Source organism: Delphinapterus leucas, chromosome 5, assembly GCF_059928025.1.
Source record: "Delphinapterus leucas isolate spDelLeu-1000000601 "Yukka" chromosome 5, BTC_Dleu_Yukka2, whole genome shotgun sequence".
NCBI lineage: Eukaryota > Metazoa > Chordata > Mammalia > Artiodactyla > Monodontidae > Delphinapterus > Delphinapterus leucas.
Genome location: NC_143133.1, coordinates 36,254,984 through 36,278,881, shown reverse-complemented (window position 1 = coordinate 36,278,881; position 23,898 = coordinate 36,254,984). Strand labels below are relative to the sequence as shown.

General features: G+C 51.0%; 1 protein-coding gene across 1 annotated transcript in view; it reads right to left on the bottom strand.

Annotated features, from left to right (window-relative positions):
- Nucleotides 1-1,564: 1,564 nt before the first annotated feature.
- The window catches only part of CRMP1 (collapsin response mediator protein 1), a 68,567-nt gene continuing 46,233 nt past the window's right edge, over nt 1,565-23,898 (bottom strand). The window contains exons 8-14 of the mRNA XM_022567032.2: nt 22,579-22,699; nt 19,767-19,923; nt 16,734-16,875; nt 15,895-16,065; nt 9,087-9,266; nt 6,264-6,429; nt 1,565-2,453 (exon numbers count right to left, since the gene is read on the bottom strand). Of these exons, the coding sequence (XP_022422740.1) occupies nt 2,362-2,453; nt 6,264-6,429; nt 9,087-9,266; nt 15,895-16,065; nt 16,734-16,875; nt 19,767-19,923; nt 22,579-22,699 (1,029 nt within the window). The 3' untranslated portion in view covers nt 1,565-2,361. The remainder of the gene's footprint in view (nt 2,454-6,263; nt 6,430-9,086; nt 9,267-15,894; nt 16,066-16,733; nt 16,876-19,766; nt 19,924-22,578; nt 22,700-23,898) is intronic.

Here is a 23,898-nt window from a genome sequence, read left to right as displayed (position 1 = left end):
CTTAAAAGGAATGCTGCAGGGCTTCCCTGGTGGCGCAGTGGTTGAGAGTCCGCCTGCCAATGCTGGGGACATGGGTTCGTGCCCCGGTCCGGGAAGATCCCACATGCCGCGGAGTGGCTGGGCCCGTGAGCCATGGCCGCTGAGCCTGCGCGTCCGGAGCCTGTGCTCCGCAACGGGAGAGGCCACAACAGTGGGAGGCCCGCGTACCGCAAAAAAAAAAAAAAGGAATGCTGCAGCTCTGTCTCCTAGAATTAAGGCTTGTCTGTCTTGCAGCTGCCAGGACCCCTGTGCCTGTGCCTCTTGGGAAGCTAATGTAGGACAGGGGTGCTGGCAACCTCAGCAGGTGGTGCTGACTGGGCAGTGGTCCGGTGACTTGGCAGCCGGGCAAAGGCCCCATCAGAGTCAGTCCTAGAGGGAGGATGTTAAGGCTGCTTCCACTTCAGCTTCTGCTCCCTGATAGGCTGGGGGGGGGGGGTGGTGATGCGGGAGAGAGGAAGTGCTTTCCAGAGAGCAGGGTGGGTAACTTATTGTTGCCAACTTTACTCTTCTGGAAGTTTCTGCGATGTCCTCTAGTAGTCCCCATGGGCCAAGGCCAAATATCAAGTCATTACCCTCCATTCTTGATCTTTCTTAGTATTTAGCTTTGTTTCAAGAAAATCCATAACTGACCCTAAGCCACCACCTCTCTGGACCTTAAAGTATCCTAACCCAGTGAGGGTGGGGGGGAGAAGACACTAAAAGCATAAAGTAGACGTATGACCATCCAAAGCCATCCTGCCTCAAATGACAAAGCTTAGCAGTTAGAAGCAAGGAGCTTTGGACATGTGGGTCCCGGATTTAAATATTGGCTGTGCCACTCCCTGTGTGATCTTAGATGAATTATTGACCTCTCTAGGACTCATCTGTAAATGATGTTAATAATAGTGCCTACCTTACAGAGCACCTGACATGTAGCATGTGCTGTACAGATAATGCCGCCATCATTACCACCACGACCACCACCACCATCACCATCATCACCGTCACCACCACTACTAACTGGTAATCAAGACAAACAACTTTGAGGTTTTACTCCTCCTTAGAATGTATACCTCCCGTGGGACTGGAGGTCAGAAATGTGAAGCTCAGGAGCTGGACACTTCCAATCTGAGGCAGTCTGACCCACCTAACACACAGGAAGAGACAGCACACCAAGCAAAGGCTGGGCAGGAGGGAAGGGACATGATGTGATTTCAACCTATTTCACAGAAGCCCTTGGCCAGCCATCGTCCTCCTCTTCTCATCCTTGTTCTCATGACCTAACACTCCCCAAATCATGACTGGCTCCCTCTCCTCCCTCCTCCGCTCCCCCGGCTATCTAACAAGAGCGAGTCCTGCGGAAGTAAGCACCGCTGTCCCGTTACTACAAAGGGGAGCACAAAGCATGAGCATCTGAGCAGCCATCACTTAAATGCAAACACCCCAGTCAGGGAGTGTGCCATTTATTTTCTTTATTTTTTCACAAGCTTTGAATTCAGAAATAAGAGTCACAATAAGTCAGCTGTTAAGTAAAAATGAGGGTGATTACAAAGGAAAACTATGTACAAAACTTTAAAAATCTGACGGCCTCGTCATCCGCCTGGGAGGGACCAGGACACGGGCGCCGGGAGCAGCTGTGGCCACACCATGGTCAGCCCTGAATGAGGGTGGGAGACCCCTTTCTGAGTGTGAACCTGGCTAGGCCTGCAGTCTAGAGCGGGATGGAAGGACACACACAGACCGGAAAGACGTCATGGCGAGTTACAGGTGCCACGGAGACCAGGGTTCCTGACACAGGACGAGAGGGATGCGGGCTTCCTTCTCGTGTAGACCTGGGGGAGGGGACGATGAGGACACATCTTCCTGCTATGAGTTTTGGAGCTGCCCCCGAGGGCTTGAGGTCTGGGCTTCGTGTCTATGTAGGGCCTCGGCTGTCTTCTGTCGGACGCACTCACAGACTCGCAGACGTAACTTAGTAACATGCATCAACTATCCTAGAACAGCTACAGGGGTGCAAGGGAACCACTCAGAGAATCGTGGAGCCCGTGGCGTCAGAAGTGGGAGGGACAGTACAAGACGAGGCTGGAACCTGTGTTCACTAAGAAGGGGCCTGGAGACACCATGCTCTGAGGTGGACTCAGATGAACACATGACTGCGGGCAAGGGATTTCCAAGCAAACACACCACACTAGTACCACTTCTTCCTAAACCAAAAAGGAAAGAACATCATTCCATTTTCCCCCCATCAGTACCAAACGATACTGTGGGTTTCCAAACACTGACAGGGCAAGGGATGGACATCCTTCCCAGAATCCTTCACGCTCGCTCATCCAGGAGTTGCCTTCACCCGAGGCTGGTGATGTTGGAGCGGCCACCAGGGGGCGCCACGATGCGGTGGCCGGTGCGCCGGGGGTTGTTGTCATCTATCTGGGCACCTGGAAGAGACAGAGCCAGTCACTCCACCGAGATCTGCTGACACCAGCTCCATGTGCTGCTCCTGCGGGCTGGGTGCCCTCTCATGTCATGTCCCCCAGCCTCTGGGACGCCGAGCCCTCGTCTCAACACGCCTTCCTTCCTCACCATCCTTCAATCCAGGCTGACCTCTGGGAAGGCTCCCTGACCTCCACGCGGTCCGTTGCTCCCTCTTCTATGCCCCCCAGGCCCCGGGGCCACCCTCCTGCAGCCCTGACCACGCTGTGCTCCTTCTTGTCTGGCTTCATGTTCTTGAGACAAATGGGCAAACACTTATTGAGTGCCTATTGCGTGCAGACACAGACTTGGTGCTTTAACATATGCTGTCGAATTCAGGGCTCACAGCAACCCTATGAAGGGAGTGTTGTTTTAGCCCCAGTTTACAGATGAGGAATTTGAGGCCCAGGCCACGCATTGTAGGGGGCACCACTAGAGGGCAGGGAAGCCAGGATCGTAGCCCCACTGGTTTGTCCCCAAAGCCCCAGCTCCTACCACACACTCACAACACTTGGCAGTGTCCATTGTTCCCAGGGTGTTTTATGTGCTATGCGCGGGAGCACACGTATGTGCATCTGTAGATTGTGTGCATGCGTGTATCTGTGCATGCGTGTGCATGCGTGCATGCTGTGTGTGAACACTTGGAGCTGGGTTTACCCACCCTGTTTGCAATGGGCAGGTCTGCATGGGCGGGGGTGGGGGGCAGCCTTTTTTGTTTTAAATCTGCGAAGCCAACCATCCACTCCAATCTCACGCATTCTCTTGCAGTTAAAGAAAGATTTAAAATTGGAGCACTAAGCTCAGTGCCTGGCGCTCAGTGAATATGTATTAAATGAAGACTGAATGACGGATAATGCTGGGAAAGAGGGATGTTGTGGACAGGGGTCCAGTCGGGAGACTTCACTTCCAGCACAAAGGGTGCCTGGAATTTGGGTAATTTGGAATCAGACACTCCCCTCTCGCGGCCTCATTTCCTTTTCTGTAAAATAAAAGCCGACTCCTATCCACAGTATTGTGTACTCTATTGCCTCAAACCACAGGGTCAATTTTATGGCAAAGCAGGTGTAACAATGAGCACACGACAACAGGATTCACTGGATTCACCGTGAACCTCACTGATCGGAAGATGCTGGCCTGATACGAAGTTGGGATGGTCTACATTGAGAGCTCTGCTAGGCTGCCCGCTAGGGTCAGGCGCTGCCTCCCAGGGTACAATATGTGTACTGAACCAATGCCCGATATTCGATGTCTTGTTCCCAGGAACCAGGAGGTGGAAACTGGATTATCCCCTCTCACCATCACTCCCAATGATTTCACCAAAGAGGAAATTTAAAATAAACACATGAAAAATGCTGACCCTCATAAGGAATCAAAGATTTACCAATTAAGACTTCAATGAAAACGACAAAAATAACTAGATGAGGTCTTTCTACCTCTGACTTTATATGATCTGTGTAAGCCACAACGAATTTGGTTTAGAGTACCGACTTTGATTTTCTCTCATAGTTTCATTGATAGACAGTGTGTCTTCCTAGACCCAGAAATCAGGCCAAGTGCTTAATATCTTTCTACCTCATAAGCATCTGTACCTTGCTTGGTTACATGCCAGGTACTTTGAAAATACCTGTTGTACAAAAGGACAGTACTTCAATAAACCTTGCTATGTCTTTATGATGTAACCTCACTCAGCTATTTAAAAGGACATCTGTGGGGCTTCCCTGGTGGTGCAGTGGTTGAGAATCTGCCTGCCAATGCAGGGGACACAGGTTCGAGCCCTGGTCCGGGAAGATCCCACATGCCGCGGAGCAACTAGGCCCGTGAGCCACAACTACTGAGCCTGCGCGTCTGGAGCTTGTGCTCCGCAACAAGAGAGGCCGCGACAGTGAGAGGCCCGCACACCGCGATGAAGGGTGGCCCCCGCTCGCCGCAACTAGAGAAAGCCCACGCACAGAAACAAAGACCCAACACAGCCAAAAATAAATAAATAAATTAATTAAAAGGACATCTGTGAAGTCCATCCTGATGTTGTAAAGTGTCTGTGCAGTTGGTATCCAATGGAGTCACCTGTGAAACTGCTGAGGGGCTGGTCAAAGGCAGTGCTGGGGCTTTAGAAAGAAGTGGGTGCTGAGCAGGGAGAAGAAGGATGGTTGGGGGACACTTCCTGCAGACTTTCCATTTCATTGTTTTTTTGTTGTTCTAAAAGGGAGGGAATGTCTCTCAGCATTTAATTGCAATCGTGAATTGCATAACCTGAGACCAGAGATCCAGTGTGCAAACTCCCTGAGAGGTTGTGTGTTGTCACACACACAGTTTTCCAAGCATTGCAACCAATCCCTGTTCTGCTGACTGAGCATCAGATGAAATATTCCAGTTGTGTTTAGGGTCCACTTGTGCAAAAATATTAGTTTTCTTTAGACACTGGATCACACGGTGTGGGAGAAACTCTTCCATGACAGGCTCAGGGAAAGTGAGATGGACTGGACTGGGGGACCCTCTGATTCATGCTCCCCACTGCATAATCCCTGAATGGATGGTAGGTTGTCACCCCCCCAATTTAAACTGGTATTTCATCTTCTCTCTGCCCCTTTCATTCTCTCTTTTGCCAACTACATCGCCTTTTCTGTTTAAATATCCTTCACTCCTGCTGGACCAGAAGTCAGCCCGTTGAGAAAACTCAGCCCTGTTTTTTTTCTTTTGTTTGTTTGTTTTTGCGGTACGCGGGCCTCTCACTGTTGTGGCCTCTCCCGTTGCGGAGCACAGGCTCCGGACGCGCAGGCTCAGCGGCCATGGCTCACGGGCCCAGCCGCTCCGCGGCATGTGGGATCTTCCCGGACCGGGGCACGAACCCGTGTCCCCTGCATCGGCAGGCGGACTCTCAACCACTGCGCCACCAGGGAAGCCCTCAGCCCTGTTTTTACAGCCCATGAGCTAAGAATAGTTTTTTGCATTTTTAAATGGTTCCATTTCAAATGGTCTTAGATATTGCCTCTTGGCTCACAAAGCTTAAAATATTTACTACCTGGCCTTTTAAGAAAAAGTTTGCTGACCTCTAGAATAGACTGAGCCTGCCCAGCTGTGTCTTATTTATTACCGTATTCCTGGCACCTAGCACAGCATACAACTCATGCTAACACCTCAAATATTCGAAATTCCAAGGCAATGTCCCAACACGTGCACACCTGCCCTTGTGTGGCGATCTGATGAAACTGTAGACACACGGCCCAGGAGCCTTCAGAAAGTCTGAAGGAGCACATGAACTTTTGATTTTGTCTGCACACGTTTGTTGAGCAGCAAGTCCTGGCATTTTGACGCTGAACGTCTTGGAGCCTTAAGAATAACACCGCTCTACACACAGGGCTGTTGTGAAGATGAGACAGTCATGAGTTATGAGAGTGTGTGCTGTACTACCATGGACGGCTGAAGACCCGACCCAGAACGCACATCCAGCAAAGGCAGCTACTGATTCCCCTCTCCACACTTAGCTTCATGGGTAAGAGTGTAAAATATCCCCAAGAGTGTTAAGGAAGAGCATAAGGCCAATTTTCAGGCAGACTCTTCATAAATCAGGGTCAGGTGTCTCTGTGCTGCTCCCATGGACCCTCTCTGCTCTCTGACCTCCCCCAGCCCTCTCTGCCCAACCCCGGGAGGGGAGGGGAACCCACACTCCCATCTCTGGCTCCTGATAGAGTGCCTGAGGCCGTGGATTCATTTCTCAGGAGTTCAGGGCTCTGGGGGCCCCTGTGGGGTGGGGAACCTTGGCCGCTGTAGTTTCGTACCTGATAAACTGAAGTTGGACTGGTGGAGGTTTCTGATCGGTGGAGGCTGGTGTTTGGAAGGCGAAGATTTGACAGAAGGAGCAGGGGTTGCATATTTGGGTGTGGCTGGCACCTCGTACACAGGACCGTCATACATGCCCCTGGGAACCCCCTGCAACCCAGAAACCTAAACAGAGGACAAGAAGAGCAACTGATTGACAAGATGCATGTATGCATTCCCGCGTGCAGGAGAGTGACCATGGTCTCCTCGGGGATACACACACGTATGCACAAACATGCACACATGTGCTTGTACACACACCACACAAGGCACCCGCCCACACACGTGCACAGGCATACATATATGCGTGTGCACAAACATGTACACACATATATGTATGCACACCCACACATAATTCACACATGTGCGTGTACACACATGCCTGCATACACACCGTGTTTAATATACACACTAACGTATATAACACACACATCACACACACACACACACACACACAATCCAACACACATTCATAAAAAGACAGGCAAGTGCACACCCACATGCATACACACATATCCATACACACACAGGCACAGACACATACACAGCTTCGTGCAGGAGGACTCCAAAGCTGTTTCCAAGAGGAAAACACTTCCCTGACACCCTGACAAGGACCCCTGAATCGGGCACTGGTGGCATCAGGGGGTCATCTTCATCGTGGATTTGGGGGCAGGTAGTTTGGAAGGTGATCCCGCAAAGGAGGAGGGAGAGAGGAGGGAGAACACCCAGCACAGGGAGAGAGAACGAGAAGGCCGCCTCTGAGGGCACCTGGCTCAGGGCTACCGCAGAGGGCAAACCTCCTGGACCCCAGGGAGTACGGGACACAGTGCACAGCCTCCATCCCCGTGGGTGGAGGGTTGTCCTGGGAGAGAAAGCTATGAGGCAGAGAAGCCAAGAGCCGCAGGGGCTCCGGTGGGAGACTGGGAGCCTGCTGGTGAGCTCAGAGCCAGCCAGGGGCGTGTGGGCGTCCGTCCCAGGCCCTGGGAGCCTGCTGGTGAGCTCAGAGCCGGCCAGGGGCGTGTGGGCGTCTGTCCCAGGCCCTGGGAGACAGAGTGTGGCCAGGAACACGTGCAGTCAGGGACAGTGCCCTGACCCCAGCTTCACATCCCTCTTCCCCTGCACAGGTGACAGCGCCCGACCCCAGCCCTCGGCTCCCTCCTCTACAACAAAGGGGTCCTTTTACAGCACCAATATCAAGGGCCCAGCGCTGCTTGGTGATAACCCATCCTCTGCCTCCAGCAGCCCTGCTCCCCTGACGCCCTGGGGCCTCATTGTCTCTGCCCCATCCCTCTCAATACCTGCTTCCTGCGCCTCTGGGCTTCCCTGGTTCCAGCCGGTTCCAGGCCTGTGTTCCTGCCCCCCAGTTCCCTTCAGTGACCTCTGAACTCAGCTTGGCCAGACATAGGTTCTGGGGCAGGGTCCATCCCCCACCTGGCCTGGCCTCTGTGCTCTGCCCTCAGGTATGCGGGGAGGGTGGCCCTGTGCCAGGGGACCCGTCTGCCTGGCCACTGCAGATCACGTCTTGGCATCGAGGTCAGGCATCCACCTCTCACAGATGCTGACTGTTAACCACAGACCTCAGGTTCAAACTGATTTAGAGGGAATGAAGCCAGCCAAGGTGTGTTTCTGCCCCCTTGGTAGGTGTCCCGAACAGAAGTTTACACGAGTCCCTTTGTCTCTCAGCAGCCTGCTGTGGCCACATCGCTATCCCTGGCCATCTTTCGGATCTAACCTGCCAATTCTCCATGTCCTTCATTTCCCCATCAGACGCATAACATCTGTGCAATTTGGTATCCTTGACCTGGGATGCTACACTTTAAGGCGTGGAGAGGGACAGTAAACAGACACAGAGCATTGTGATGGTTGGCCTGGGAGTCTGGGAATGCCAGGAGGCCTCGGGCCTCTTGCATCTAAATTGGTGGCACTGGTGCCACTTATGAAGCACAAGAAGAGTGGGACCATACACAGGTGGGCACACATGCACACACACATATACAAACACATAAGCGAGCACAGGAGCACATACACACAGGAGCACCCCATGCATATACACATACACCCGTGCACATACACAAATAAAGCTGGGCTTTCTGGCAGACATGAGCCGTTTTAGTGCGGGAAGCAGGTTGTCATGGTGATGGGAGGGACCTAATTAGGGAAGACGATTGATCACAGATGGGAGTCTTTCTGAAGCATGAGCAAACTTCCTCCTCTGAACTGGACTGGGGACGGGACAGAGCCTGTGCCTACTCCATGCCCTTTGACCTCCCGAGTCCATGCTAAGACTCCTCAAGAAAAAGGGGGGAAGGAGGATGCAGAATGGAAGGGGAGCAAGGAGAAGGAGAAAAGAGGGCAGATCGAAGGGAGTCTAGAGGCAGTTCTGCCACCCCTCAAGTGGGCTAGGGAGGTTTATTTTTACCAAACGGCACTAAGGGCTTCAGAGCTCTCCCAGCTGTGTGATGCTGGGCAGTCCTGCACTGCCTTGAGCGCCAGGGTTCTGATCTACAGAAGGAAGGTCATGACACCTAAAAGAGGGGGTGGTGAAGACCCCAACCCCCAGGATGATGCAGGATGTGCGTCCTGGCTGGTGTACTCCCAGGACTCCACATGCACAGCCCTTTACAGTTGGCAAATCGCTGGCACCTCGTCGGTCTCGTCTGGTCCTCACTCCAGCCTGAGACGCAGGCGGGTCACGTCCCAGCTCATCTGACACGTGAGGAAGGAGGGGCTCGTGCAGCTGTGACATTTGCTCGCTCTGCACACGACAGACCCTGGCCACATACCTTGTTCCTGATCCTGACGCGCTGGTAGAGGTACTCGGGGAAGGGCTTCCTCGGGATGAAGCGGCCTGCGCCCTTGTTGACGTTGATGCTGCCGTCCTCAAAGACGATCTTGCCCTGGCTGATGACCACCAACGGGGAGCCGTGGCACTCCATGCCTTCGAAGATGTTGTACTCCACAGCCTGCACGGCGAGAACCGCAGGCTTTTATCCAGATTCCGAGGCTTTTCTCCGCATCAGCCCTGTTCATCCTAATGGTGATTCTGCCACACATCCTATCACAGGCATTTTCCAAAGCTCGCTCTTTCTGGAAAACACCTTTAGGACTGTGTAATATTCCTTTGTACTTTCATTTGCAGAATCAGCCCCTCACTGTCGGGCTTTTACGTTGCCGGTGGTTTTATATAATCTAACTAATATCGTCTGGGGCATCGTGAAAGTGAATGGGGCTCCTGGAGTTAGGCAATGAAGCCACTCTGACTACAACTGAACATTTTGGGGTCTTCTTTTAAAAACATTTTCTTTCATTTTTCCTAAAATTAAATTACTGGGTCAAAGGATATGAGCTTTTGAAAGACTGCCAAATTATTTTCTGAAGGCATCGGACCGATTGATGCGACATCGGCAGCGGGGGAATATTTCGTAATTTCATGTCTATGAAATCCCCTCCAGCACCAGGTAAGGTCATTTTTATGTATTTACTCATTTGAAAGACAAAACATTTCCTAGAAAATATGCATTCCTTTCATTAGTCCTAAAGTGAAAATAACTACCACCAGCCAAACTGATTATTCAAAAAGTAGGGAAAAAATATGGTAAAAATTCAAACGGTACAAAAGATATGTAACTTTATTTATTTATTTATTTATTTTTGCGGTACGCGGGCCTCTCACTGTTGTGTGGCCTCTCCCGTTGCGGAGCACAGGCTGCGGACGCGCAGGCTCAGCGGCCATGGCTCACGGGCCCAGCCGCTCCGTGGCATGTGGGATCCTCCCGGACCGGGGCACGAACCCGTGTCCCCTGCATCGGCAGGTGGACTCTCAACCACTGCGTCACCAGGGAAGCCCAAGATATGTAACTTTAAAAAGCAGGTCTCTCTTTGATCTCAGACTGAGATGCCTGTCCCACACTGACCTTTCTGGAACCCCAGATATTTTCTGTGCGTGAGTAACTTTCTCATGTTCCAAGCGCTCTGGACAGACAGTTTCACCTTTGTTTTTCTCCTTACCTCAGAGAATGCTCCCCATCAGCGAATGTTCCCATGTCGTGGGTTAAAAATGTTTTGATATTCCTTAAACTGCTGCACTGCATTCCACCCCAGGGACATACTATCATTTATCTATCCAATTCTCAGGGACAAGCACGTGGGTCTTTGCCCTGCTTTTGCTAAGAAAAGCACAATAAACACACTTGAGTGTCCACACCGGCACGTGTGAATATCTTCGTAGATGTGGACTTTGGGCCAAAGCGTAAACGGATTTTAACTTTGACAGATTTGCCTTCCAAAAAAAGGCAGCGCTGATTTCCATTCCCGACAAAACTCCATGAGTTTGTCGGCATGCCAGTCCCACCTCAGCTCCATCCTATTAAACCCCGGCATCTCAGACACTGGCGCAGGTAAAAACAGCATCTCACTGCAGTGATTTGTATTTGAGATCGGATCTGTTTTTAAATGAATAGAAACCGTTTGTGTATTTCTTCTTCTGTCACTGCGTTTTTGTGCCCTGTTCTATTAGGTTCTTGGTATTTTCCTTAATGGTTTCTAAGGACATATTCAATGTTAAAAAATCTCTCCCTTTGTTTGTCCTGTGTATTACCAAACTTCCCTGTCTGTCCTCTGCCTTTTGATCTCATGAAGTATTAAATATTATCATTTGCTGCAATGTAGAGGGTTTTTTCTTGGTTTAATTTGTATGTAGTCAGTGGTCAAACAGACCAGTCTTCTCCTTTGTATTTTCTAAGCTTTGTGTTTTGCTCAGAAAGGTCTTCTCCCCTTCAAAACGATCATTTTAAGAAATGTGTTTTATTCTAGTCCTTTTATAACTTTATTTTACTTCAATCTTCAACCCATTTTGAACTAGTTTTGTGGTCAAGAGTACAGCAGCCGCCTAGCCCTATGAGCCGGGTATTCAAACACAATTGGTTGAATAACTGTCTGTGTAATTTTAACAGTCTCCTTTGTTGAAACCAAACTCTCATATATGTGGTCGGTCCATTGCCTGGCTCTCTTTCCTCTTCTGCTAATACCAAACTGCCTCAATCATTGTAGCTTTATAATATGATTTAATAACTGGGATGATTAGTGCTCTCTTTAGTTTTCGTTTTCTTAGAAATGTTTTGGCTATTCTCAAATTGTCTATCTAGGAACTCCGTTTTTCTAGTTAAAAAACAATTCCATTCCATTTTCTGATGCGATGACTTCAACTTTATAAATTAGAAAGAATTGATATTTTTACTCTGTTGAATGTTTTTAGCATAAAAGGACTTGCGCTTATGGAACTCTTTAGTTTTGACTGTTATTAGAAACAGGGTTTTGATTTCCATTCTGTTTTTCAAAGTGCTTTTTAATTATCTCATAGAAAAGGTATCAATTCTTTATATTGATTTGGAATCAGCTGATGGGATTCTCTTATTGTTTTTGATGGTTTTTAGGTGCGTACTCAGGGCTTCGACGTTGATTTTTTACAAACAGCTGCTAATACTATGCTTTAGACTCTTTGTGGCCGCTGCCTCCCAGGCCCCAGGCAGAAGATCTGTTTTCAGTTTTAACATTTGCTCATCTAGCACTTCCTGAGTCACCCTGAAGTGACCCCGCTAGGCAGTAATTTACAATTTTGCTGAAGCCCAAATGTGGACTGTAAATACTGAAAGGCAGTGCAAGAAGCAAATCACTTACCTCGCAGTCAAAACTAGACAACTGCCCAAACTCATTCAGCCCAGCATGGTCTGTTAGTTGTCTTCTTAGAGGAAGGACACATTACATGCCACAGTGGCATTCCTCAATTGGGGAATTCTTAGGAGGTTCAGGTTATATTACCCACAGATGTCACATTCTACATTTCACAACTACATGGAGTTTTTGGCTGTTGTTGTTTGTTTAATTTTTCTACTTCTGTCCACGCCGCATGGCTTGCGGGACCTCAGTTCCCCGACTAGGGTTCGACCAGGGATCGAACCCGCGCCCTTGGCAGTGAGAGCACAGAGTCCTAACCACTGGACTGCCAGGGAAGTCCCACAACCACATAGAGTTTTAAAAGAGAATTGTTTCTTGCATCTCCCTCCCACCCTCCCTATCCCACGGGGATATATGTACATGTAGAGCTGATTCACTTTGTTATAAAGCAGAAACTAACACACCATTGTAAAGCAATTATACTCTAATAAAGATGTTAAAAAAAATAAATAAAAGCTAATTGTTTTATTTCCTAAAGGTACTTATGAACAATGTAAAAACTCAAATAATACAAAAGACTATGATTTAAAAAACTGTTGTGTCTCCCATCCTGGAGCCCCAGTTCCCCAGTACCTCTCCCAGGAAGCAACTACTGTTCCTCAGTCTTTTATGTCCTATAAAAGATAGCCTGGGGCTTCCCTGGTGGCACAGGGGTTGAGAGTCCGCCTGCCGATGCAGGGGACACGGGTTCGTGCCCCGGTCCGGGAAGATCCCACATGCCGCGGAGCGGCTGGGCCCATGAGCCATGGCCGCTGAGCCTGCGCGTCCGGAGCAGAGAAGCCACAGCAGTGAGAGGCCCGCGTACAGCAAAAAAAAAAAAAAAAAAAAAAAAAAAAAAAGATAGCCTGACACTGATGAGTGGATAAGCATGGTATATGTTTATATCCATCAATGGATTAATGTGGTTTATGCAAGCAGTGGAAGACTATTCAACCATAAAAAGGAATGGATTGATATCTACTATAGTGTGGATGGGCCTCCAAAACATGATACCAGGTAAATAGAAACCAGAAACAAAAGGCCACATCCTGTGTGATGCCATTTATAGGAAATGTCCTGAATAAACAAATCCAGAAAGAAAGCAGATTTGAGGTTGACAGGGGCCTGGGGAGGGGGAATGGGGAATAACTGCTGATGGGTATTGGGTTTCTTTCTGAGGGGATGAAAACGTTCTGGAATTAGTAGTGGTGATTGTACGACTTTCTCAATATACTAAACACTACTGCACTGTACATTTTAAAATGGTGAAATTTATGTCACGTGAATTACATCTAAACAAAGACTGTAAAAAAACTAGGTAGTCTCTGGATATACAAGCATGTATGTGACCTATGGGGTGATACTTTGAAGCAAATACTTTTCCCACGAAGATATGAAAGAATAAAAGTTGTGTTCTTTTTACAGAAAAGTAGATTTAAATTTTTAATCGCCGATCAAGATATAAGAAACGATTTTCATTGTCAAAAGGAATGTTTTTAAAACTGAAAAAATAGGGCTTCCCTGGTGGCGCAGTGGTTGAGAGTCCGCCTGCCGATGCAGGGGACGCGGGTTCGTGCCCCGGTCCGGGAGGATCCCACATGCCGCGGAGCGGCTGAGCCCGTGAGCCATGGCCGCTGAGCCTGCGCATCCGGAGCCTGCGCTCCGCAACGGGAGAGGCCACAACAGTGAGAGGCCCGCGTACCACAAAAGGAAAAAAAAAAAAAAGTGAAAAAATAAAACCAACCTCTAAGACAGCATTTTTCGATCCATGTTCTGAAAAACATTTGTCTCTTGCACTATGTGAATTGCATTGCTTTAAACAGAGAAATTGGAACAGAAAAAATGCTGTGGCCAACTGGTCTCATGGCATCCTGAATTGTCCTCTTCTTATTATGAAAATAATTCAAATCTGGCTTGGGACAGAGAGGGCACGCTTTTCAAGTTTAACGAATCTGAAACATTCCTTCTCACATGGGTAATCTCAGGTCTGTGACTTACTATTATGGGTTCAATTGTCCCCAAAAAGGTATGTTGAAGTCTTCACCCCCAGTACTTCAGAATGTGACTGTATTTGGAAATAGGGTCATTGCAGATGTAATTAGTTAAGATGAGGTCACACTGGGGTAGAGTGGGCGCTAAATCCAATGACTGGTGTCCTTATAAGATGATAAGACATAGGGAGACAGCCAGAGATCGGAGTGACGCATCTACAGACCAAGGATGGCCAGCGACGCCAAAAGCCAGGAGAAAGGCGTGGAACAGATTCTCTCCAAGAGCCTTCAGGGGAGCCCGGCCCTGCTGACACCTTGATTTCAGACTTCAGGCCTCCGGAACTGTGAGAAAGTCAATTTCTGTTGTTTCAAGCCACCAGTTCGTGGTACTTTGTGACAGCAGCCCCGGGAGACTAATACACGTATCCTCTCTCTGTCCATTTTCTTACTTATTCATAAATAATAACATACCTAACTTAGAAGGTTATTGTATTAAGTGAGATGATGTATGGGAAATGTACGCACAGAGTAACTACAAGATAATATTTGATAATACTTGGAATTTGATAACAATTGGAACCCCTGCTCCTTGACCCAGTGTCCTCTTCTTCCCTGGACCACAACGGCCTTGTGAGCTGACACCACTGGGGGGCAGCGTGCCTCTCCTGCCTTCCCAGAGCCCACCTGGTCTGCGCACATCACCGCGTCCATAGTAATCAAAACGGAGTCGTGTGTCTGCTGGGTGGTGAGTGTGGGGAGCAGCATACGCCCTTCTCCAGGGGAGGCTGCCTCAGGCTCATTTCCTCCCGACCTGTCCCCAGGGAGGGGGGTGAGGGAAGCCAGCCTATCATCAGGGAGCTCTGGTTATTTTAAGAATGACCACTGGTTGATAAGCTGGACAGACCTCTCTGTCCCCAGGCCATGGGTCTTGTGGCCGAGGGGGACCTGGGGGCCACACTCATGTGGTCCTTGTCACTTTCTCTTGAGGCTTCCTTGTGCCTGGTGTTCTGTCCCCATGCACGTGATCTCGCCCCTCACCAGCAAGTGACCACTGGGCTGGGGAATGGCAGCCGCGGGGGGTGAGGACTCCCATCGCAGACTGATGCCGTGTGCACATGCTCTGCCTCCCAGCCCACGCCCTGTAACAGACTTTGGTGAACCAGGGACCAGGCTGAGGACTCTGTGTCTCGTCAGTGTGAACATTAATCTGGACCAAGACTGCTGCTGACCATGCAGAATGGGTCTGAAGCAAGCACTCAGGGAGGGAAAGATGTCCTATGTCTCTCTGCATCCTTAGAGGTTTGATGGATGAGTGAAGAAATCAAGGGCATGCAAGACACGAAGGGCAGAGAAAACCCACACCCACAGGCTTGGGGCTTGGAGCCCGGGAGAGTGTGCTCGAGTCAGTCCAATCCTTTCCTTTGATGACTGCGAGCCCAGCCCCAAACTGAAGTGGGTTTCTGATATAGCAGATCAAACCCTCTCCAGCTTGATAAGTAAATTGGAGAAAGAATCTTGGACCTTATACGTCCCCTCTCTGAGCCTGATGGCTTGCTCCATGGAATTAGGAGCAGAGTCAGCTGTTTAAGAATGCATGCATCTGTAGACAGGAGCCCCAGAGAGAGAGAGAGAGGGAGAGAGAGAGAGAGAAAGAGAGAGAGACGTGGGAGAGACACATGCAAGAACAGCTTAGTTGAGCCTGCTCCAAACCCTTCTCCCAATCTCTCCAACTGGAGGAGAAATCTGAAAGACCGAGTCATGCCAGATATCAGATCACATTCTAGTTGGAAAATTCGTTAAGTCATTTTTAACCAGAGGCTTCTAAAATGATTGCAGAGCAAGAATTGCTCACTCAGGCCAGGAGTGTCACTGATAAACCAGGACTTACCGACTTGTGACTCTTGGCTGTTATGGTCTTCACCTTGTCAGGGTCCCAGATGACCACGTCGGCGTCCGAGCCCACGGCAATCCGCCCTTTTCTGGGGTACAGGTTAAAGATCTTGGCTGCATTCGTGCTGGTAACAGCAACAAACTGGTTCTCATCCATCTTGCCAGTAGCCTGAAGACAAGATCCATTGGTGAAAAGAGCATCTCATAACAGGACCAGAAGGGGCAGACAGGCACAGATCAAAACCAGCCAACAGGAGTCCTTACAAGGACTCTGGAGTTTTCTCCTCTCCCTGCTGAAACCAGGCCACCCTGAAAGAGTGCCAGAGGGCTGGCTTCATCAGAGCGGAAACGTAATTAACCGTTCAGAGGTGTGATGACATTTCCACAACGGCCACCCTGACATCTGGTCAGTTTCATTGGGCCCAAGTTTAACAGAAAATAAAAATCTACTGTTTCCAAGTGAGTGATCAAGGTGTGACCTGGGGATTCCTTACGCAACAGGAAGCCTCCATACCCACTCTCAGCCCTAAACCCGAACACACACAGTTTACAAAGCCATCTTTACGTGGACAAAGATGTGGTTCAAAACAAAACAGAACATTTTCATCCTCAAAGACTAAAGGACAGCTGCTGTCACATCTGCAAATGCAAAGGACACCGCAGGACTCGCGCTGCGTTCTTAAGGGTCACGTGTTTTCCGTGTGCCCTCCTAGTGCATTCTGCTTCTGCCTCAAAGTAAGAAGGGAATTTTAAGAACCAGAAGTGCATAATGCATGGCTTTGATGGGCAGGAGGGGTGTTTCTAGAATATTCCAGGAGGGAGACGGCGCCGCCTTACCACTGCCTTGTCCCAGACCACGGTCATCCGCTCCTCTATCCCGTTGACGCCCTCAGGGATCAGAGTGAAGTTGTCCTTGCCCACCGCCTTCTGGGCAGTGCTGTAGGGACAGTGGCCGCTGCCTGTGACCTGCAGGTCTCCACTGGCAAAGACAGAACAGGGTGGGGTTCAGACCTGAGCTCATGTTGAGGAGCGGACCCTGACTTCAGACGCCCAAGGAGGCTGTGAAACTCAAACCCCACAGAGATCTGGGGCACATCACAGGCCTTACTGAGTGACACCGGAAGGCCCTGTGGCCTTTGGTGTCTTGTTGAAGACGGGAAAGAGGCCTGTCCATCGGGAGAGGGTTCTGTTTGAGTGTGGGCTCCAGCTGGTCCAGGTAAGGCTCTCCGGGTCAGCCTCCTCCTGCCCTAAAACGCTCTGATCCTGGGGCAGTGGGTCTGTTCTTTCACCCCCCAGAGAGAGCCCACAAGGCCTCAAGATGCTGCAGGCATCTGTGAGGAGAGACTTGCTGAGAACAGAAGATGCTAGAGGCCAACAGAGTGACTCTGCTTCCATGCATCTCACTAGACCCGTGAACAGCCCCTGATGCAATTTGACTTTGCAAATCCAGCGGGTCTGCTTTTAAATCCCAGAACTGCCACCTCCTGGCCCGGCTAGTCACTCCTCTTTTCTTCATGCGTAAAATGGAAAAGAGAATGGAACCTTCCATCCCGGATCACCCTGAGGAGACAATGAGCTACTTGCCTGGCGCACGGCAGGCGCCAAAGATGCCAACTCCCTTGCTCCTCTCTCCATCCTCCACCTCTTCTCTTTAAAATCGAGTGCTCGGTGAATTTTATGCTACGTGAATTTTATCTCAATGTTTAAAAAAGAAGAAAAAAAGCTGAGTGGAGCCAATGAATGAATGGATGAGTGACTGAATGAATATATAAATAAGTGAGTGAAGAAAACCCAGCCTCCAGCACGTGCCTGTGTGTCTCACAGAGTCACGGATGTTCGTGCTGGAAGGATGGTCATGTCCCTGGCCTCGTGTCTCCGCCAGGTCACATGGGAAACCATAATGTGCTGACCTTGGTCTCCCTCTGTAAGGCTGTTGATGTAAGGTCTGGCTAACGTTTCTGTGCTGTGCCGGGAGGACAAAATGCTATTCATTGGTTGTAGCAAAGTTACACAAGCTCACTGGGTTTGCGTTTCTGTCACTCAGGCTTTGGAGAGAAAATACTCTGGGGCTATATGATGAGCCCCTAACTGGCATCTGAATCAATGGAATAAGTGGAGCTTTATTTTGTGATTTTCAACGAGGGCAGGGGCCAGCCTCCATTTCGGGGCCCCAGGGCATGTTAGCAATCATGTAGACGTACAGAAATATATTTGGATGTGACATTCACTCATTTATTCATCAAAGGTGTGTTGCACACTTCCTGTGTCTGGCATGGTCTTAGGCAATGGGGATGCATCTATAAGCAGAAAGAGACAAATTCCTGTGTTCATTAGCTGACATCCCAGTGCAGGGTGAGCGGGGGGCAGGAGTCAGGAGAATGAGATTTAGGGTGAGTGGGGGGGGTGATGGGGTAGCACTGGGACTGCCGTTTTTAAGAAGATGATCAGAACTATCTCACTGAGAAGAAATCTTCCGGCAAAGATCTGAAGTCGGCAAAGAGCAAACCGCAAGATGACGAAGAAAAGAGTGCTAGGCAGGGGTAGGGTGAGTGCAAAGGCCCTGTGGCACCATCCTGCCTGGGGTCTAGTTAGCGCGACACCAGTGGGATGGACCGAGGGAGCCAAGGGGGGAAGAGGACCAGGCGAGGTTAGTGAGGAGCGAGGGCAAGATCAGGCTCAGCCTTGAGGGACATTGTGGGAACTTGTGTTTCTCTTTGAGAGGAAAGGACCCTGGAGGTCTCCTGGCAGAGGGCTGGCTTGGTCTGATTTCAGTTTTAAAATATCTGAGTGTCTTTTGAGAACAGATTGTGATGCGATAAGGGTGTGGAAGGGGCAGTATGGAAATAGAGAGCCTTGTCAGGAGGTGAGAAATGATGGCCCTTGAGCCAGGATGGCTGCAGCCAAGGGGGCGAGAAGCGGCCAGATGCCAGGGCCTTTGGTCCGTGTCCTGCCGTCCCCTGAGATGGGCAAGACTGTGGGAGCAGCAGTTTCATGGGGGAAGATGGGGGGTTTGTTTTGGACTTGGAGCTGCCCACCAGCCATCGGGCTGCAGACACCAGGTATGTCATGGGCTGCTGCAGCATTTAGGGAAAAGGAGAACACACCCTCACCCCCTTACAGTTCTTTCTGATTAGAAGTCCCACTTTATTCTTGCCCCTCAGGGAAACTCTTATGCATCCCCTGGCTCTGGGCCTGATGTCACTTCCTCCAGAAAGCCTTCCGAGCTTGCATCTCCGCTTCCAGAGCAGCCTGCACACCTCACCTCACCGCTTAGCCTTCTCCCATGGCCTTAAGTGTTCTTCCCTCACACTGGCTGATGGCAGAGAAGGGGTTAAAGTAGCTGTGCTCCTACCGTGTGCAGGAAGCAGAGTGTAATGCAGTGGCCGCTGTGAACCCTGAATTCCAGGCCTTTTACCTACGCTGTCTCACACCCACCTCTGCAGTAGGTACTATATTCTCCCCACTTTGCCGATGCGTCAACTGAGGCAGAGACATTACAGGTTATGTGACATGGCCAGGGTGACACAGCCAATTAGGGGTTGAGGCAGGATTAGGATCCTGGTCTCACATTCCTAATTCTGGGTGTTTCCCAATACACCACAGTGCCAGGCACACAGAAGGTGCTTAAATACTGCTGAATGAACGGGAGGTGACCTATAAACATGAATGGAGCGGTTACTGACTCAAAGGCCCAAAGGCCTGCTGTAAACAACCCGGGGTTTTGTTCTGAGGCCTCCCGGGCAGCCAACCCAAGGCCCCTTCCCAAGTGTGTCTGAACCAGCTGCGATTTCCTATCCTTCAACCCTCCGCTCCCCAAAAGTCCTGCCCCGCTGCACAGGCCCACGAGCCCGTCACCCCCGGGGCTCTCACCAGGCCAGCAGGGAGGTCAAGTAGTCGGGCGTGGTAGGGTCCGGGCTCAGGGGAGGGGAGGTCACGAAGGCCGCCGCCTTGGCCCAGTTCTTGCTCCAGTAATGGGTGCCATCCGTCCCCAGACTGGCAGCGATGGGCTCGCCGAAAACGACGGGGCCTTGGGAGGCAAACACAGACACGTGTGGTTGAGAGCGAATGGTCTCTCATGGGAGATGCGGGTGCAGGAAAGTAGAATCTCGAGGCTGGAGAATGAGACTGGGGATAAATCGCCCATCCTTCCCCCAGGCTTCACCACACACACACACACCCCAGAGCCCCAGCTCCTCGGCCGCCAGGCGCTCAGTGCCCCGCTGTCCTGCTCAGCTTCTGGGCTGTGAATGCTTTTAGCATTTGGATTTGACTAGTTTTGACTATTATCTCTCTTTACGATGCTCAACCAAAGCACAGAGACCTGATGTGCTGTCTCGGTTTGGATTCCGCCAAAAGCAGATCTTCAAAGGAAAAATCGAGTTCAAGAGTTTTATTCGGAGGTGATTCCAGGAAACACCTCGGTGGGGACTGAGGAAGTGACACAAAGCAGAGACAGAAGCCAAGGAAAGATGAGTTATCACCGAGTCATGGCCTTGGGCACGCGCAGCTCAGTGCACTGGGGACCCCGGGAGCCTCAGAGCCATCCCACGCCACAGGGGCGAAGGGGCCAGGACGTGCGGCCACCAACCCACTACTGGAGGGCTCCTTTCTGAGCATTTGCTCTCCCGAAAGTCCAGCTTGCCTTCCAGGGAGTGGGCCACGTGTGTTTCTGCCAGAACAAAACCCCAGGGGCAAAGTCCCAAGTGAGAATCCCCGCAGCAGAGAGAGTGCCAAGGGGACGACGTGGGCCCAGGGTTCTGTGGCATCAGTCCGAGGCCACCCTGCTGACAAGCGAGAGGCGGGCTTTGGGCTCCAGCAGCCTGGCTCTGGGACGGCAACTCCCAACAGCACAGCGGTGCTGGGACTGCTCTGGACGGTTCTGCCCAAGACAGCAGCCACCAGCCTCACGTGGCCCTGGAGCGCAAGAAACAGGGCTAACGCGACTGAGGAGCCAACTGAAAAAGTGTACTTAACTTTACTTAAATTGAAACAGCCACGAGAGGGTGGTGGTCGCTTTATTTCTCGGCAGCTCCAGGACCTGCAGGCTTAGCTCGCCGGCACGCTTACCGCTGCTTCCAGATTCCTGTTACCTCTCTGAGCGGCAGTTTCCTCATCTTTAACCTGGGGCTGGTCCTCAGCAAGCTGTGCTAACCTAGATCACTCTCTGTACAATGCCTCTACTCGTCGGCCTGCCCTTAAAAAGACTAAAACTAGGTATTTGGGGTTCAACGCTGCTCTGTCCCACACGGAAACCACCAGCCACATGTGGCTTTCAGGCATTTGGTCTGAGTCGAGATGTGCTGTAAGGGTGAAATACACACTGGATTTCGAGGACGGTACAGAAAAATAATGCAAAATATCTTAATCCGTTTACACTGATGACACTTGGAATGAATATTCTAGATATATTAGGTGCAATAAAATACATAATTAAAGATTTTTAAGAATAGAGCCACTTACACTTCCCGTGAAGGGTTCCTGTAAGAAAGGAGGGGCATCCCGCACGCAGAGGGTGGTGGACGCAGTCAGGGCTGTGTGGCTGGTGTGGATTTCCACCCGGCTGCCCCCTCTGACCCAGAGCTGCCGGTCAACCTCATACGACTCCCAGAAAGTAGACGGGTGGACCTTGTCCGGGTGGTGAACATCCTTGGTGAATGTCCACAGGATGAAAGGATTCTAGCGACTGTCTTCGTGTGACGTGTGCTACCCGCTCTGTCATTCTCTCTCTCTCTCTCTCTCTCACCCTGAATTAGGGAAGGAAGGCTGCTTTGGGCAACCTTCATTCTCTGTCTGGTGGGTGTTGGGGACTGTGGGCCTCAGTCGAGAAGGCCTGGGGACCACACTCGGGCGGTTCCTCTGAGTCTCCTGGGGAATGGCCACCACACAGGTCAGAGCCGCTCAGAGCACCAGTGGCACCTGTGCCCCAGGGTCCTCAGGAGCCCTCGGGACCCGCCAAGGACTTGGCTGGAACTTCACATCTGTGAGCCCATTGGGTCCGTTTCGAGATGAAACAACAGTAGCTCAGAGAGGTTAATTACTGCGTCCAAGTCTTAGAGCTGGAGGCTGCCTTCCTGCCACACTTCCGTGATGTCCAGCACGGGGTTGTCCCCAGACCCTCTGGCTCTGGAAGAACACCTTCCTCCTTCCCAACCTGCAGCTGAGACTCTGTGTGGGCCCCACGGTGGAGCCTGGGTGCAGGCACCCGCTAAGAGGCCCTAGATAGGGGACCCAGGATGAAGGGCCCAGAGAGAGGACCAGAAAGGGGGCGGGCAGGGACCAAGAGCTGATACAGCCCTGGCTCCATCATTTCTTTGATGTGAAACCCAGGGGAGAACTTGGAACTCTTCACAGATCTTTAAGATACACGGTCTCGTGTGACCCACAAGGAGGGGATAATTACCTTAGCTACAAATGGGGAAACCAAAGCTCAGACCACTTACCCAAGATCACACCCGGGGCCCATGGCACCCCAGGAATCAAACCTGAAAACGCCTGCACATCTTGTGCCTACCCACCATCCCAAGCTCCCTTTTCAACCTGGCCTACAGGGCCCAGGCTGCAGGCAACTGGCAGAATGTCTCTGCCCTGGGGAGTGGCTCCGTCAGTGAACTTGAGCCTGTTGGACACGCCCCTTCCTCACCCCGCAGCTTCCCGCAGGAGGCCCACACGCTGGGCTGCGTACCCTTCTTCCTGGCCAGGGTGATGATGTCCGCCGCGCTCCTGCTCATCACCTTGGTGATGTACACAGGGCAGTTGATCCGACCCGCGATGGTGATGGCTCGGAACACGGCCTCGGCCTCCAACTGCAGACACACCAAATACATGGGTCACAGGAGGGAGAGGTGGGAGGCACCACCCACCCTGAGTTCCTAGGGCCTCTCCCTGACCAGGCTCCTGTGATTCTCCTTAAGTGTGGTCAGAGGGAAATCTACTGCATCAAGAGAGGAAAATACTGTAGATTTTTCAAAAGGAAGGAAAAACTAAGAATGTATCTGGCTAGAGGGTTGGAAGGCAGAATTATGTTTTTCCTTTGCTTGGAAGTATTCTGCACGCTCTGTTAGAAGGAGATCGCCTAGGCAGTAGAGTCATCAAAAGACCCATAAAGTGGTCGGTTACCTATAAAAAGCCTGACATCAGGGAATACAGGTGTCCAACATGCATTCCTTCCTTCATTTGTTCAATAACCAAGTGAAACCACCTGCTGCTGGGTTTGGCCTCTGCCCCCCGCTAGAGAAGACAAAAGGACCTGTGATGTATTGTTTTAATTTCCAGTCTGCCGAGCTGCTAGTGGCTGGCAGGAAGCCACAGCCACGTGCCAGGAGTCCAGCCACACCCAGAAGGGTCCCCAGGCTGCTCACATGCCTGAAGGTGGTGGCAACGTCCACGTGCTATAAGGGTTTGTAGACACTGTCTCAGGTCTGTCCTGGTCTCACCAGGGACTGGGAACCCAGCTCGTGGGCGTGGAGCTCACGTCTAGAGCACTGGGCCTGATCAGGAGCCTCCGGGTAAGGAGTCTGTGTACTCGTGTGTTGGGTCCCATGTCCGGCACAGGCTGGCCTAGAGCGGAGGTCTGGGAAGACTACTTATGATCTGATGAGACACCAGAAAATACTGGACGTCCATCCTGTTCCATGCCCAACCTGCTTGCCTTCCTTCTACCCGCTGTGTCCCGCCACACATGTGCCATATCACTCCCAGGGGATTCGTCCCTTGTCGAGTCTTAGAGCACAGCAGATAGGAGGTCCGTGCAAGGGCAGTTGTTCTGAAGTCCTCTGCCTGGGACGTGGGGCTCCACTTTCCTGTCATCAAATACACCTTGTCCTCAGTAGGGATTCTGAAGTGTCCATAGGACTATGGTGTGAAGTTCCCGGGCCCTGGGAGAGGCAGAACCTTTCCAGGCTCCTCTGATCGACCTGCAGTCCCCAGGGCTCCCAAGCCCGAGGGCAGACCCGGAGAGGACCACATGTGCTGGGGTGCTCATGTAGGGCAAATGAGACGGAGA